Genomic DNA, 13472 nt, shown 5'->3' on the forward strand with positions numbered 1-13472 from the left:
TAGTTATTTTCAAATAATTGTAGTGAGGAGACACACACACTCACTCGGAACCAAATTAATGAAAAGCAAAATAAAGAACTGGACAGCTCTAGAATCATGTAATAATACTTACTTCCATACTCGCTTCCTAAAGAGAAACTCAAAATGCTAAATGCTGTGCACCCAGTGCTCCGATTACTTCAACAAAGATCAAAATTACATACAGCAAATTTCAATTCAAACCTGATGTGGCAACAGAGAACTTTTTTTGTGTCATTGGCTCCTTAGGCCTCTCACTCTGATGCAGCCCAATAACTATTTTATGATATTATGTGCCTGTACATACTAGGCTTAGTCCATGCAAACTAGAGCTTTCTTCATGAGGTACTGGAGATAGGACATCGATGACCCTCAGGGCATCCAGCATCAATTATCAATATCACCAGGTACTACCAGATGATACTGATGCACAGACACTTGCAAGATGGTAATCAAAAGTTTCCTGGGTTCTTCTTTCCTACTTCTTCTCAAAAGTTGCTGATGCCAGAACAAAATGGGAAGCAAGAGGAGATATGACAGTCTCTTGAGTCACATCAGTAAGAGTTAAACAGGCCTTTGGATACTATCATAATCCCCCTAAATGTCATGAGAACACCCGAGTCTCTCTATGGAAACGGCCAAGAGCCTAGCCTCTCTCTTCGTGCTACCAGCACTGTGTATCAATGAGGACCGATGCCAATGCTTCTCCTTCTTTCAATGTTAAGCATCAGTGTCTCCTAATGCAATACTGATTAAGCAGAGCTCTTTGCATTTATTAGGTGAGAGAAGCTAGACGATGCGTTACCTCCTCAGCTGCTACCGGTGCTTGACTGAGGAGCAGCTGCTCTTTTTAGATATTAGTGCAGCTCCTGAGTCCTTTGAGGCATATGCCACTGAAGCCAATACACTTGGATAAATTTACCTAACAGAGCTTTTCTGTATGCTCATCTGCAGTTACAGATAATCAAGAGGTATGAATGCTAACACTGCCTTGAGTGAATCTCTTCAAAAAAAGTGGTAAATGGATTCCTAATAAATAAAGCTGCATCACCTGTACATTTTAAAGTAACTAGCCTTCTCCTTCTGGAGGACAAAAAAAAACAACTTCAAGGAACAAATCAAACAACTCAACATCAAAAACAAGGCCATCGATGCTGTTCCTAGTGCAGAAACACACTCAAAGATAACATGGTGCCAAGACAAAATTAACTTTTTTCATAACATGTGCTCAAGTAATAGAAATGAGCTAAAGTCTAGCTGTGAGGATGCATTTGATGAGTTTCTGTTTGCATAAAGGTAAGAAATCCTAAGAGTGCAATCTCTAAATGGTCAATAGCTACATTTTAAGAGGGTAATTAAGGGTTTTGTTTTTGTGTATAAACCTATCTTATATGCAAAATGGGCTTTTATAAAATTGTATGACCACAAATATGTTTCTATCCTATATAGGAATGTAAGTTACTACTTTCCTTATAGAATAATGGTGAGATTCACACACATAACATACAGCTGTCATGACTGTATGCACCTAAGTTCTGGAGATATGGATATAACTGTAATCCTATATAATAATTCTCACCTCCAACGTTCTATGCTTGGGACCGTGGCTCCCTGGCTGCAAGTGGTCTGCGAGGCAGGCACGGACGTCACTGACGTCAACACAGCTGATTCCAGCGCGTGTTTCCCTACTCCTCCTACTGCCTTGGAATCAGCTGTCACCCCCACCCCCCCCCGTGCTATGGCCCCCTCGAAACCCACCCCCTCCCGCGAACCTGTCGATTCCCCCGCCCAGAATGCCGAAAACCGCACCCCCCCCCCCCCCGCCGTTGTTGTGCACTACCTTCGGGTGGGTTCCTCAGTCATCTTCTTAGAAAGTTTAACTCCGTGCATCTGACGTCAGACGCACGGAGTTAAACTTTCTAAGAAGATGATTGAGGAACCTACGGGAAGGGAAGGTAGCACAACAACGGCTGTGGCGGCAGTTTTCGCTGGCACGGGGGGGGGGAACGACAGGTTCGCGGAAGGGGGGGTTCGAGGGGGCCGTAGCACGGGAGGAGGGGGAATTGCCTGCCTAAGGCCCGTTTCCTTGCCTACAGAAACGGGCCTTTTTTACTAGTATTCTATAATTTACTCACATTTTCCCTCTCCAGAGTAGAAACTCAACTTTAACACCTACTCATTTCAGTATTCTATTCCATATAGGAAGAGAAGTTCTGACGAGTATGTTGTGACCTACAACAACAATATTCTATACCACCTTTGAATGTGTTTGCTTATTATCAACTTAAGCACTACGTAGCCTCCCTGCCTTAGACGGATTTAACAGAAGATGTGCAAGACACATTGCAAGAGATATTGGGATCACAACAACATGTCCCTCTGCGTTTTTATCATAAGTTTCTTGAAGACATAACAGAAGAGAGAAATTATGCTACACTTGTGTCGACTTGGTCTAGAGAACTACAAATAACTCTTATTTCTAATCACGTGAAATCCTTTTCACCGTTGATCCCCAAGATAGCAATCAATATGCAACACAGAGAAACCTTATACAAGTTTGCAGTACACTTATTTATATCCCCCCGCAGGGCCCACTATGCAGGCTGTCACATCCGATTATTGCTTGAAGTGCAAGCCTCCGGGAGCAACTCTAGGTCATGTGTTCTGGGCCTGTTCTCAGGCACAATGTTTGTTTTTGGATAACAGTCTTCAAGTTTATTCAAGAACTTTGGCATTGTCTACCCTTGCAAAGCACATTTTTGCTCTTCATTGATTATCCTTCGGACCATGCCTTTCCGCTCGGTTTTAAGGCCTTTCTACAAAGGGCTATTTTGTTTGCGCTTAAGTCAATTCTTTTTTCCTGGTTGGATACTACAGGTCCTCACTTTTCCTTTTGGAAAACCTCTATGATAACCCATATGCAAGTGGAGCAAATGGCATTTTGTGACTTCTCATGCTGCTGGTCAACGTTTTGAAGATATATGGGAACCTTTCTGGGGTACACTAACAGCACATGCAAGAAGTCCCAGAGGGAGTGGAAAACATGAAGGATCTGCAGAGGCTAGAAGAATGGTCTAATATTTGGCAATTAAAATTCAATGCGAAGAAATGCAAAGTGATGCACTTAGGGAGTAGAAATCCACAGGCAGTGAGAGTCTGATATGTACAGGCAGGGAGAGGGATCTTGGGGTGATAGTATCTGAGGATCTGAAGGCGACGAAACACTGTGACAAGGCGGTGGCCGTAGCCAGAAGGTTGCTAGGCTGTATAGAGAGAGGTGTGATCTGCAGCAGAAAGGAGGTGTTGATGCCCCTGTACAAGTCGTTGGTGAGGCCCCACCTGGAGTATTGTGTTCAGTTTTGGAGGCCGTATCTTGCTAAGGATATAAAAAGAATTGAAGCGGTGCAAAGAAAAGCTACAAAAATGGTATGGGAATTGCGTTACAAGACATATTAGGAGAGACTTGCTGACCTGAATATGTATACCTTGGAGGAAAGGAGAAACAGGGATGATATGGTACAGAGTTCAAATATTTGAAAGGTATTAATCCACAAACGAACCTTTTCTGGAGACAGGAAGGTGGTAGAACTAGAGGACATGAAATGAGGTTGAAGGGGGGCAGACTCAAGAAAAATGTCGAAGTATTTTTTCATGGAGAGATGTTGGATACTTGGAATGCCCTCCTGAGGGAAATGGTGGAGATGAAAACGGTAACGGAATTCAAAAAAGCGTGGGATAAACATAAAGGAATCCTGTTCAGAAGAAATGGATCCTCAGAAGCTTAGCAGCGATTGGGTGGCGCCAGTGGTTGGGTGGTGGGGCTAGTGGTTGGGAGGCGGGGCTAGTGCTGGGCAGACTTCTACGGTCTGTGCCCTGAAAATGGCAGGTACAAAATCAAGGTCAGGTATACATATAAAGTAGCACATATGAGTTTATCTTGTTGGGCAGACTGGATGAGCCGTACAGGTCTTTTTCTGCTGTTATTTGCTTACTATTTGATTTGCTATTATGTCTCCATCCCATATGTGTCACCCCATTCCTTTGTTTAGGCATTGTCAACTAGATGTAGCAGGACAATTAGGTGGTGTATTTGAAAGGACGGTTTTGCAGGAGGCCTTGTCTCCTTCATGCCCTAAAGGATAAAGCTTTGGTACATCTCGCATGCTTTGACTGGTCTATCAGGATAAGGTAGGTGAAATTATTCATATCTGTTAATTTCCTTTCCTTGAGTCCAGCATCCTATCCCGAAAGACTGGCCTTTAGTTATTGGTTAGAAATCTCCCTGGTACCAATTCTGCTTCTGTAGATTCTTTTATTTAAGAGAGTTTTCCAAGTTAGAATTATTTTCTGGGTTTCATGTGGCTTTGGCGTGCACATACTGAACCTTCACAGACTGTACCACTCATTATAGTGGTGATATCACCAGAATATTCAAATTTCTCTGCCTCCCATCTGCTAGTACAGGGATTCAACCCACTTATCTGAACTAGTGTAGCAGGAGTCAATAAAAGAAATTAACAGGTGTGAATAACTTCATCACCTGCATTCAAGATGCGATTTCTGCCACTTAAGCTACTATTTAAGACCTGTAGGCACTTACCTGGCCTCTTAACCTAAGCACCCTATTATAAAATTACCTTCAAAATGTTGGTGCATTCCTAGCACTTAGAGGAAGGCAGTTGTGTTGCTAATTCCGGGAAATAGTAGCTACCGTGTGTTAACAGCACATCTGCTAATGCAGAATACTGTTAAGTACACCTTTTCTGTGTTCAGAGCCATATTTATTTATTTGTTACATTGTATTTATTTATTTATTTGTTACATTTATAGCCCACATTTTCCCACCAATTTGCAGGCTCAATGTGGCTTACATGTTACCGGAAAGGTGATTGCCGATTTCGGTAAGAAAACAAATACAAAGTAGTGTCCGGTAAGAAAGACAGATCCGGTGAGAAAAACAGAATACAAAGTAATGTTTGGTATTATAGATTGGAGTGGAACAAACAGTTATGTCATTGAGCGGAAGAGTTATATTATGTCCATTTCGTTCTTTGGGTTCGTTGTGTTGCAGAGTCCAGGCAATTAGGTTGGGTCAGTAGGGTAGGCCTTTTTGAACAGGTTGGTTTTTAGTGATTTCCGGAAATTTAAGTGGTCATACATTTATTTTCACGACGTTTGATAGTGCGTTCCACAACTGTGTGCTTTAAGTATGAAAAGCTGGGTGCATAGGTAGATTTGTATTTAAGTTCTTTGCAGCTTGAGTAGTGGAGATTTAGGTATGTTCATGTGGATTTGGATGTGTTTCTGGTTGGTAGGTCTATGAGGTCTGTCATATATCCTGGGGCTTCACCATATATTATTTTATGCACTAAGGTGCAGACTTTGAAAGCAATACGTTCTTTTATAGGGAGCCAGTGTAGTTTCTCCCGGAGGGGTTTTGCGCTTTCGAATCACATTTTTTCCGAATATAAGCCTGGCTGCCGTGTTTTGAGCGGTTTGAAGTTTCTTTATGGTTTGTTCAGTGCATCCCATGTAGATTCCATTGCAGTAGTCTGCATGGCTTAATACCATTGATTGTATCAGGTTGCGGAATGTTTCCCTCGGGAAGAATGGTTTAAGGCATTTGAGTTTCCACATAGAATGGAACATTTTCTGTGTTGTGGATTTTACTTGGCTCTTTAGTGTTAGGTTTCTGTCGATTTATGACACTGAGGATTTTCAGGCTGTCTGAGATAGGGAGGGTGTATTCTGGAGTGTTTATAATTTTAGGGTTGTCCATCTTGTGACGGGATGAGAGGATGAGACAGTGTGTTTTTTTTTCTGCATTGAGTTTCAGTTGGAATGCATTTGCCCATGAGTTCATGATGTTCAGGCTGTTTGATTTCATTGGTGATTTCTGTGAGATCATGTTTGAAAGGGATGTATATTGTGACATCGTCTGCATAGATGAAAGGGTTAAGGCCTTGGTTAGTTAATGACTTGGCTAATGGGGTCATCATTAAGTTGAAGAGGGTTGGCGATAGTGGTGAACCTTGGGGTACTCCTCAGTCTGCCTTCCATGGTGATGACGTTAATTAGCAGTTAATGTGTGTTAACTTAAGGCATACTTCATGCTTTCTAATATGAATTTCCATTTTAGATGTTTAATGCACCCATTAACATGCGCTGTTACTGTAGTGCATTAAATTGTGGTTTTTTTTTTAGTACTCCATTAAGTTAATGTGCATAAAAGAGTTTGTTAAATATCAGATGTGGTTTAGTAAATAATCCCCAAAATGCAGTAACTAATACTGAAATTTTGACACAGTCTATTGTACATAGTTGGAAGAGTAAATGGTTCCTCTTGCTATCTCACAAGAGCTCATGAAATCGAAATCTGTTTTTCAGGTGTCCTACTGAAAGTGAAGATAAACGTATATCTTAATTCCATCCAAACGGAATGCTTGAAGCATAGATGTGTTCCTTGCAGGTTTCACAGTAGTAACCGACCAACAGCTCCACTTGGCTCACGGATTCTAGTAGACCCTAAGAAAGTGTATGAACATAACACGTGGTGAGATTGTATTTCATATTATTAATGTATTGATTGCATTATATGAGTTTTTATGTTAATTTGTGTAACATAGATGTGAATTTATAACTAATAAAAAAGTTTACACATTGAAAGTTTATATACTGTGATTCATGGAATTGGTGTGAGCTGAAAATGAATTGGATTTCTGAGGTTGTGTCTAGCATGAACTGATGGAGTCGTAACAGTCATTTATTATGGACAGATCTAGGAGAGAGAATTCATAGAAATGGCACATTTATACTTTCTACTGAGGAAGTTGTATTAATGCCGTATCCACCTTGAATGACTGGAAAGGCAGTTTAGAAATGGGTTGTGGTGCCAGTAAGATTGCTAGTATCTCGCAACAGGCTTTTAAAAGAAGACTTATTTCAGGAAAAAAATTATTTTACTGCCTTTTTGAAGAAATTCACCCAACCTGCATGTAGGCAATAAATAACAGTAAAATATTTATATAACAGTGCACATTATAGTATAGTGTGCTACTTATATTGTGAACACAATGCACATTGAAATACACATTGAGGCATATTTTCAAAGCACTTTGGGAGGCTAAGTTCCATAGGTTTCTAAGTGCTTTAATAGACAGCAAAGAAAACAAGCGGAGATGGAACGTATAGACAGACAAGATAGAATAACAGGAGTTCAGATTAGATATGGGTGATTAAACTTGAGGACAAAATTGCATATGCAGTCAGAAAAGATGCATGCAACCAATCTCAGCTAGATACCGTGTGGTTAGCAAGTCCTACTGCCTCACAGAGGCCTGCCTCCACTTCCCTGTTGCAGATCATCATCTGCTTCTGTGTGTTGGGATGGCATTTTCCGTTTCGGTCCTTGCCCTCTGGCTGGGCTAAGGCACCCTGTACATTTTCCAAGATGATGGGAGTGGCTGTGCACTTCTGGCGTCAGGGTAGTCTGCTTCATCCCCACCTGCTTGACTTGCTGTTTTGGGCTGACTTGGCTTTGGAGGCCAGATTAGCTTCCTCGCAGGTCATTTCCCTCCTGGAATTCCTGAGCTGGGGACTATCCCAAGAGTCATTCTCAGTCCCTGGAGTATCTCGAGGTCTGCTTCAACACAGCCAGAGGGATATTTTTTTTTTTCTTCCGGAGGAGCAGGCAGAGAAGCTCCAAAGCCCATGGTGCAGCAGCTCTTGGGCTCCATGGCTGCAGCTCTGGAGGTGGTGCCATGGGAGAAGGCTCACATGTGTCTGCTACAACAGGCCCTGTTATCCCAGTGGACGCCAGCCTCTCAGGACTTCCATCATTCTCTCTCACTCATACCTAGGGCGAGGATCAGTCTGGCCTGGTTCACTCTAGTGAACCTTTCGAGAGGGGTCCCTCAATACTTCTCAGCTGTTCACCATGGATGCGAGACTCTCTTTTCAGTTGGGGAGCTCACAGTCTTGGGTGTGTGGTACAGGGCACCTGTTCAAAAGCCAGGAGGCATCCTGGTCCATCAACCTCCTGAAGACCTGGGCGGTCTGTCTGGCTCTGTAGGAGTTTCAGCCACTTAACAGTCCCTGCTGTTTACGTTTCTAGAGCAGGGGTTCTCAACCCAGTCCTTGGGGTACACCTAGCTAGTCAGGGTTTCAGGATATTCATAATGAATATGAATGAGAGAGATCTGCATGCAAGAGAGGCAGTGCATTTTCGTTATGGATTTTCTGAAACCCCGACTGGCTAGCTGTGCCCTTAGGACTAGATTGAGAGCCACTGTTCTAGACTATAGAAGGCATTTGTGCATATCTTCATGATCTCAAATACTCTACCATTGTTTGTAAATTTCACATTTTAGACATCTTTTTACAGGGACCACATGCAGTGGTCACAGGAAGAAGAAGAACTAGCCAGGAAAAAAGCTACAGAAAACTCAGATGTGAGAATTTGTCTGGAAGATCAAGGTGATTTTTAATTCCTTTGCTGCATTAAGGATGAGGGTGAGGAATTTTATAAAGCTTGTTTCACATGAAAGAGAGATTTTACATGCAGGAAAGAGTTCATGTGAAATTATGTAGCCGAATATACATGACAACATGATGGCGAGTACTTGTATATAGGCATTCTGGTGGTATGGTTTGGGCAGAGCTGGGGTGGAGTAGCAATATATGTTCATATTGTATAAATATGCCAGTACACACACTTACTGCTTCAGAGCAGGTGAGAATTTATGTGCTGCTGGGCATAGTTTTGAGTGCTTATTTTATAAAATAGTCTTAAAATAAGCACTTTTTTTTTACCAATTTTGACACTTGTACCTTGTTATACTATTACCACTCGTATAGATTTTAGTTTTACCTTTTCCTTAGACTTACTTTCTCTGCCAATAGAATATATGCACATCTTTTTTTAAATGTCAGTTCTCCAAGTTAAATAAAACCTATATAAATATGTATGTGTGTGAGAGGCAGTGATACAAATAACTGGCTTGGCAGTATTGAAAATTGTGGTATCTGTTTCTGCCTCTGGTTAGTTGCCAAATTACATCATGTAAGAACTTACCTGCTATTACTCATATCTTAACACCTTGCAAATAGATGCATGTTGTGTCGACATGAAATTTGAATCGGATTATGCTGCATCATGACAGTTTATTGTATGAAAAGGCATCCATTGATGGTGCTGGTTATGACACCTGTTTTAAACCTATCCTATTATATGAACCTTCATTTCTTTATAGAATGTACAGGTGGTCAAAATTTGCATACATACAAGGTGTGATCATTTACAGCCATCCCTGGAATAAATGTGCTTACCTTGTAAACGATAGAATTCTATAATTTATGTGTGTAGTTGTGCACTCCCATCCGTGCACACATCCACCAGCAAAGTATGCACCTTCAAATCATGGTGTGTACTTTCTGCTAGTCAGTATTCTACAAGAGGTCATTTAGGCATGTAAGTGGCCATTTAACATTTATAAATTACTAGTACCACCATTTAATTGCCTTCCTGCCTCCTAACACTACGTGGCTAAAGAATTTCCTCCACATTGATAAAGCAAGACTAGCATGCGCCGTTTTCAGGTCAGAAATTTCAACATCGGAAGAACAAAAATGATAATGAGATGACACATTCTAACACAGTATTTGAAGCGTAAGTTAGTAAGATGTAGTAAAAAGTCATACGGACCTAAGATAGCCATGATGAATCGGACAAATGTCTACGGAACCCAACGTCCTGTGTCTGACATCAGGGCTAGCAGCAGACAGGATCATATATTTCTATAGCGTCCCTCTAGACCGGCACAGACGTGTTATGCACTTCTATCAGCTGATGGAGATTAAGAACCACTGACTTCTAAGTACCTGTAACTGAGCTGGGCAGTCCCCTAGAGCCAGTCTCTGTCTTCAGCAGATGGTAGAAATGGTAAGTCTGGTCAGTCCTGTCTGGTAGTGAGGCCTTTAGGGAGTCTTGGGATCCTGGGGCATTGGATCCTTTTCTTTCTAAGTCAAAACAACAATGGCAAAAATATTTTTAAAAAACCCTGGTGTTTGAACTTTCTTCCCTCAGTGCTGAGTTTATCCCTTTCTACTGGACGGAGGTGGGGGCCCATGGGGGGTCTCCATTGCCTCAGGGCTGCCAAACCTGGTTGGCCAGGTCCCTCCCCCACCTCCCTTATGGTGACCAGTGCCTTGAGTGACCCTTTCTGTTTTCAGGTAGAAGGATAGTTTTGAGAGCTTGGGGGTTTGTCTGAAGTCTCTACACAAGGAAAAAAAAATGTTGAGGCAGTTCTGTAGTGTTGGCCTTGGCAGCACTCTTCTCCTTACAGCCGTCTGTTTTGTGGGTCTTACTGGGGGTACAGGCAGTCTATGCTGTTGCCTCGGGGGTTGTGAAGGGAGGCATCCAGTTATTTAGTTGGGCTGGCCTGTTCTACTCTGCACACGCAGTGTGAACAGTGGCATGCTGAAATGCCTATCTGCTTGCTCTAGCAGAGGACTGGATGACTCCAGCCAATGTAAGTTGTTGTGTTTTTTTTTTTTTTTTTGTGTGGACTGGGGGTGGGGGGTGACTTAGCGATATCTGTGCTAGGGTCTGAGATGGAGTTGTCAGGGACATGGTGGCTGAAGTTGGTTCTGGGGAGTCTGTGATGACAATGACCCTGACTTTGGCAGGAACTGTCGCCATTTTGTCTGCAGCACTTGTGGCATCTGGCTCCAGTCTCTCTTCCTGCAGTTGTCTTGGATGTGGATTCTCTCAGAAGGCCTCCGTTGGGGATTTTCTTATGATCTCTAAGGCCTTTTGCCTGCGCAAATTGGTGGCTCAGGTAGACTTGGACTGGGGGGGGGGGGGGGGGTCATTGTAGGCTGCCTACCCATCATCCCCCGCCGCCTCATACTCCTTCTCCTCTTCCCAAATGGCAAAGGGTGGACTGGTATAAGGAGGTTCTTCTGGACGCTGGTTGAGGATGAGCAAGACTGGAGTATGAGTCACTGGAGGAGGTGGGTGGGGCCAATGACTGGACGTAGGAGCTGCCTCCTGGGGAGGATTCTTCAGTTAAGCAGGTGTCCACAGTGTTGAGATAAGAGGAACCTAAGGAGACTCGGAGAACTGTAGACCCTTTGTTGAAAGATCAGGAAGCCTTCAAAGTCCTTCCTGATGCATCAGGACTTCAGGGATGTGATACAGACACAGTGGAGTTGCCAGATGCTCCTTTCAGTGTTGCCAGGTCTATGGTGAGCTTCTATACCATCCCTGAACAGGTTAGGGAATCCTTACAGCCTCCCTTTGTGGATGCAGTGTTTGTGGTTCTAGTGGATGGCAGCACGGCCCTAAATTATCCTCAGAAATCACAGAATTGCGTTTCCTTTTGAAGCTGAGCTTCGATGTGTTAGCTCTGGCGGTCCAGACCACTATTTTTGGCAGTTTAATGGTCAGGACCTGTTTTTGCTGGGCTGAGCGATGTCTGACGATTGGGTGATTTGTAGACCAGGAGCTCATCAAAATTGAGATGGGTTCTTCTTTTGTGTCTGATGAAATGTATTTATTTTATTTTGTTACATTTGTACCCCGCACTTTCCCACTCATGGCAGGCTCAATGCTGCTTACATGGGGCAATGGAGGGTTAAGTGACTTGCCCAGAGTCACAAGGAGCTGCCTGTGCCTGAAGTGGGAATCAAACTCAGTTCCCCAGGACCAAAGTCCACCACCCTAACCACTAGGCCACTCCTCCACTCCTTGTGCTTATCAGCCAAGTCCAGTGGTTCCCAAACTGTGCGCTGCAGCACCCTGATGCCCTGCAGCAAACTCTCGGGTGCCGTGGCGCATCGCTCCTTACTTTCTCCTCCCTCAGGTCCGGCATATGGTGTGTTGGATGTGGAGGAGTTGGAACAGCAGCTGCCACCCTCATTCTTTTGCCAGACATTATTTCATTGACAGGTTGTTGCAGATGGATTCTTCTTTTGGACAAGCAGTATTGGACTCTCTACCTTGAAGCTTCAACTCGTTTCCACCGTCTGAAAGATGGATTGCAGCATTGGGTATTGAACTGTTTTTATCTTGCAATCCTGAGCTTGGGAGTCACCACTTAGGTTGGTGCAAGATCCTGCTTCCATGGAGAAAGTATAGTTGCTTACCTTTAACTGTGGTTCTCCATGGATTGATGATTTTCAGTCACACAGTCCCTCCTAGCCTCCCTGAAGCCAGCTGAAAGACTTAACTGATGCAGTGGAATGTACAGTACAGCAGGAATGCCTGTGCATACACAGAAGTTTCTTCTAGAGACCTCTATGCTTGGAGTCTGCAGGGTTGGCAATGTTACTGTGATGTCACCACTTGTGTGGCGGGAAGATCATCTGTCCATGGAGAACCACCGTTACAGGTAAGCAACTATACTTTTTAGGCAAAAACAAAAAACAGTTTTGGTCACCCTCTAAGTACTATAAACCTGAATAAGATAGGAGGTGGTACCCAATTATTGGATTCATCTTGACCTGCCTAATCCCAAGATAAGGGAAATACTGGGGAACAGTACTATAAAGCATAGACAGCGCTATATACCAGAAGCAAGGGGAGTGAAGAAACTAAGGCCTAGCCTATGCTCTAAAGATGGACTGTCACAAGAGAGATTAGGTAAATAGTGGCTGCTAACCATCCTAATACAGTAAAAAGATACTTACAAAAAGGCAGAGGGTCTAACACTTGTCCAGCAGAGATAATATGAAAGAGATGCCTGAGAACAAGAATCTCAGAAGAGACAAAGAATTGCTAATATGTTGAGCATGCTTTTTGCAACTGTTTTACTTTGTTTTTGTTTTTAATGAACTGTTTGCCTCATTTTCATATCATTGCTATATGTCTTGGCACTTGAGACTGGGTTTAATAAATTGGAGTTTATATTCTCTACACCAACCACCTTTTTTTCTTTTAAATTGACATTATGGGACTTGCCAGATACTTCATTCTAAGTGAATACTGAGCTATCTGGGAACACTTTAACTGGTCTCTGTGCTTGGGGAAAAGGACTTCGAGATGCTGTGTACTTGGAGTTGCGAATTGACAAGAGTGACATCAGTGAAGCAAGCAGTCTCAGCCCATAAGTAAAGGCAATTAGGCACCTGCAGCTAATTAGTACTCTGCTGGTATATGCAACAAGAAGAGGACAGGCCTGAGAGCACCAGCAGCCAAGCTAGAAAAACAGTTTTAGAAAGAAATTCCTTAGGTGGCAAGTTAGTTTTCAGAACCTTGAATAAGGTAGGAACTTAATGCTGCTCTAGATTTATGTTTAAGGAATCCAGAAACTGTTACCCTACTAAAATCTACAAGGAAGCATTTACTGGTTCTTTAACAGACTACTTGAGCTAGAATAACACACAAGGTAGGGTAGGGCATTACAGTGTCATGGGTTAGACATGTTACTGACTACGGGCCAAGATGGAGTAAC

General features: G+C 42.8%; 1 protein-coding gene across 1 annotated transcript in view; it reads left to right on the forward strand.

Moving 5' to 3' along the window:
- Window positions 1-13472, forward strand: part of METTL8 (methyltransferase like 8) — a 61863-nt gene that overhangs the window by 5889 nt on the left and 42502 nt on the right. Inside the window, exons 2-3 of the mRNA XM_030210442.1 lie at window positions 6406-6571; window positions 8402-8493. Of these exons, the coding sequence (XP_030066302.1) occupies window positions 6406-6571; window positions 8402-8493 (258 nt within the window). The remainder of the gene's footprint in view (window positions 1-6405; window positions 6572-8401; window positions 8494-13472) is intronic.

This window comes from Microcaecilia unicolor, chromosome 7, assembly GCF_901765095.1.
Source record: "Microcaecilia unicolor chromosome 7, aMicUni1.1, whole genome shotgun sequence".
NCBI lineage: Eukaryota > Metazoa > Chordata > Amphibia > Gymnophiona > Siphonopidae > Microcaecilia > Microcaecilia unicolor.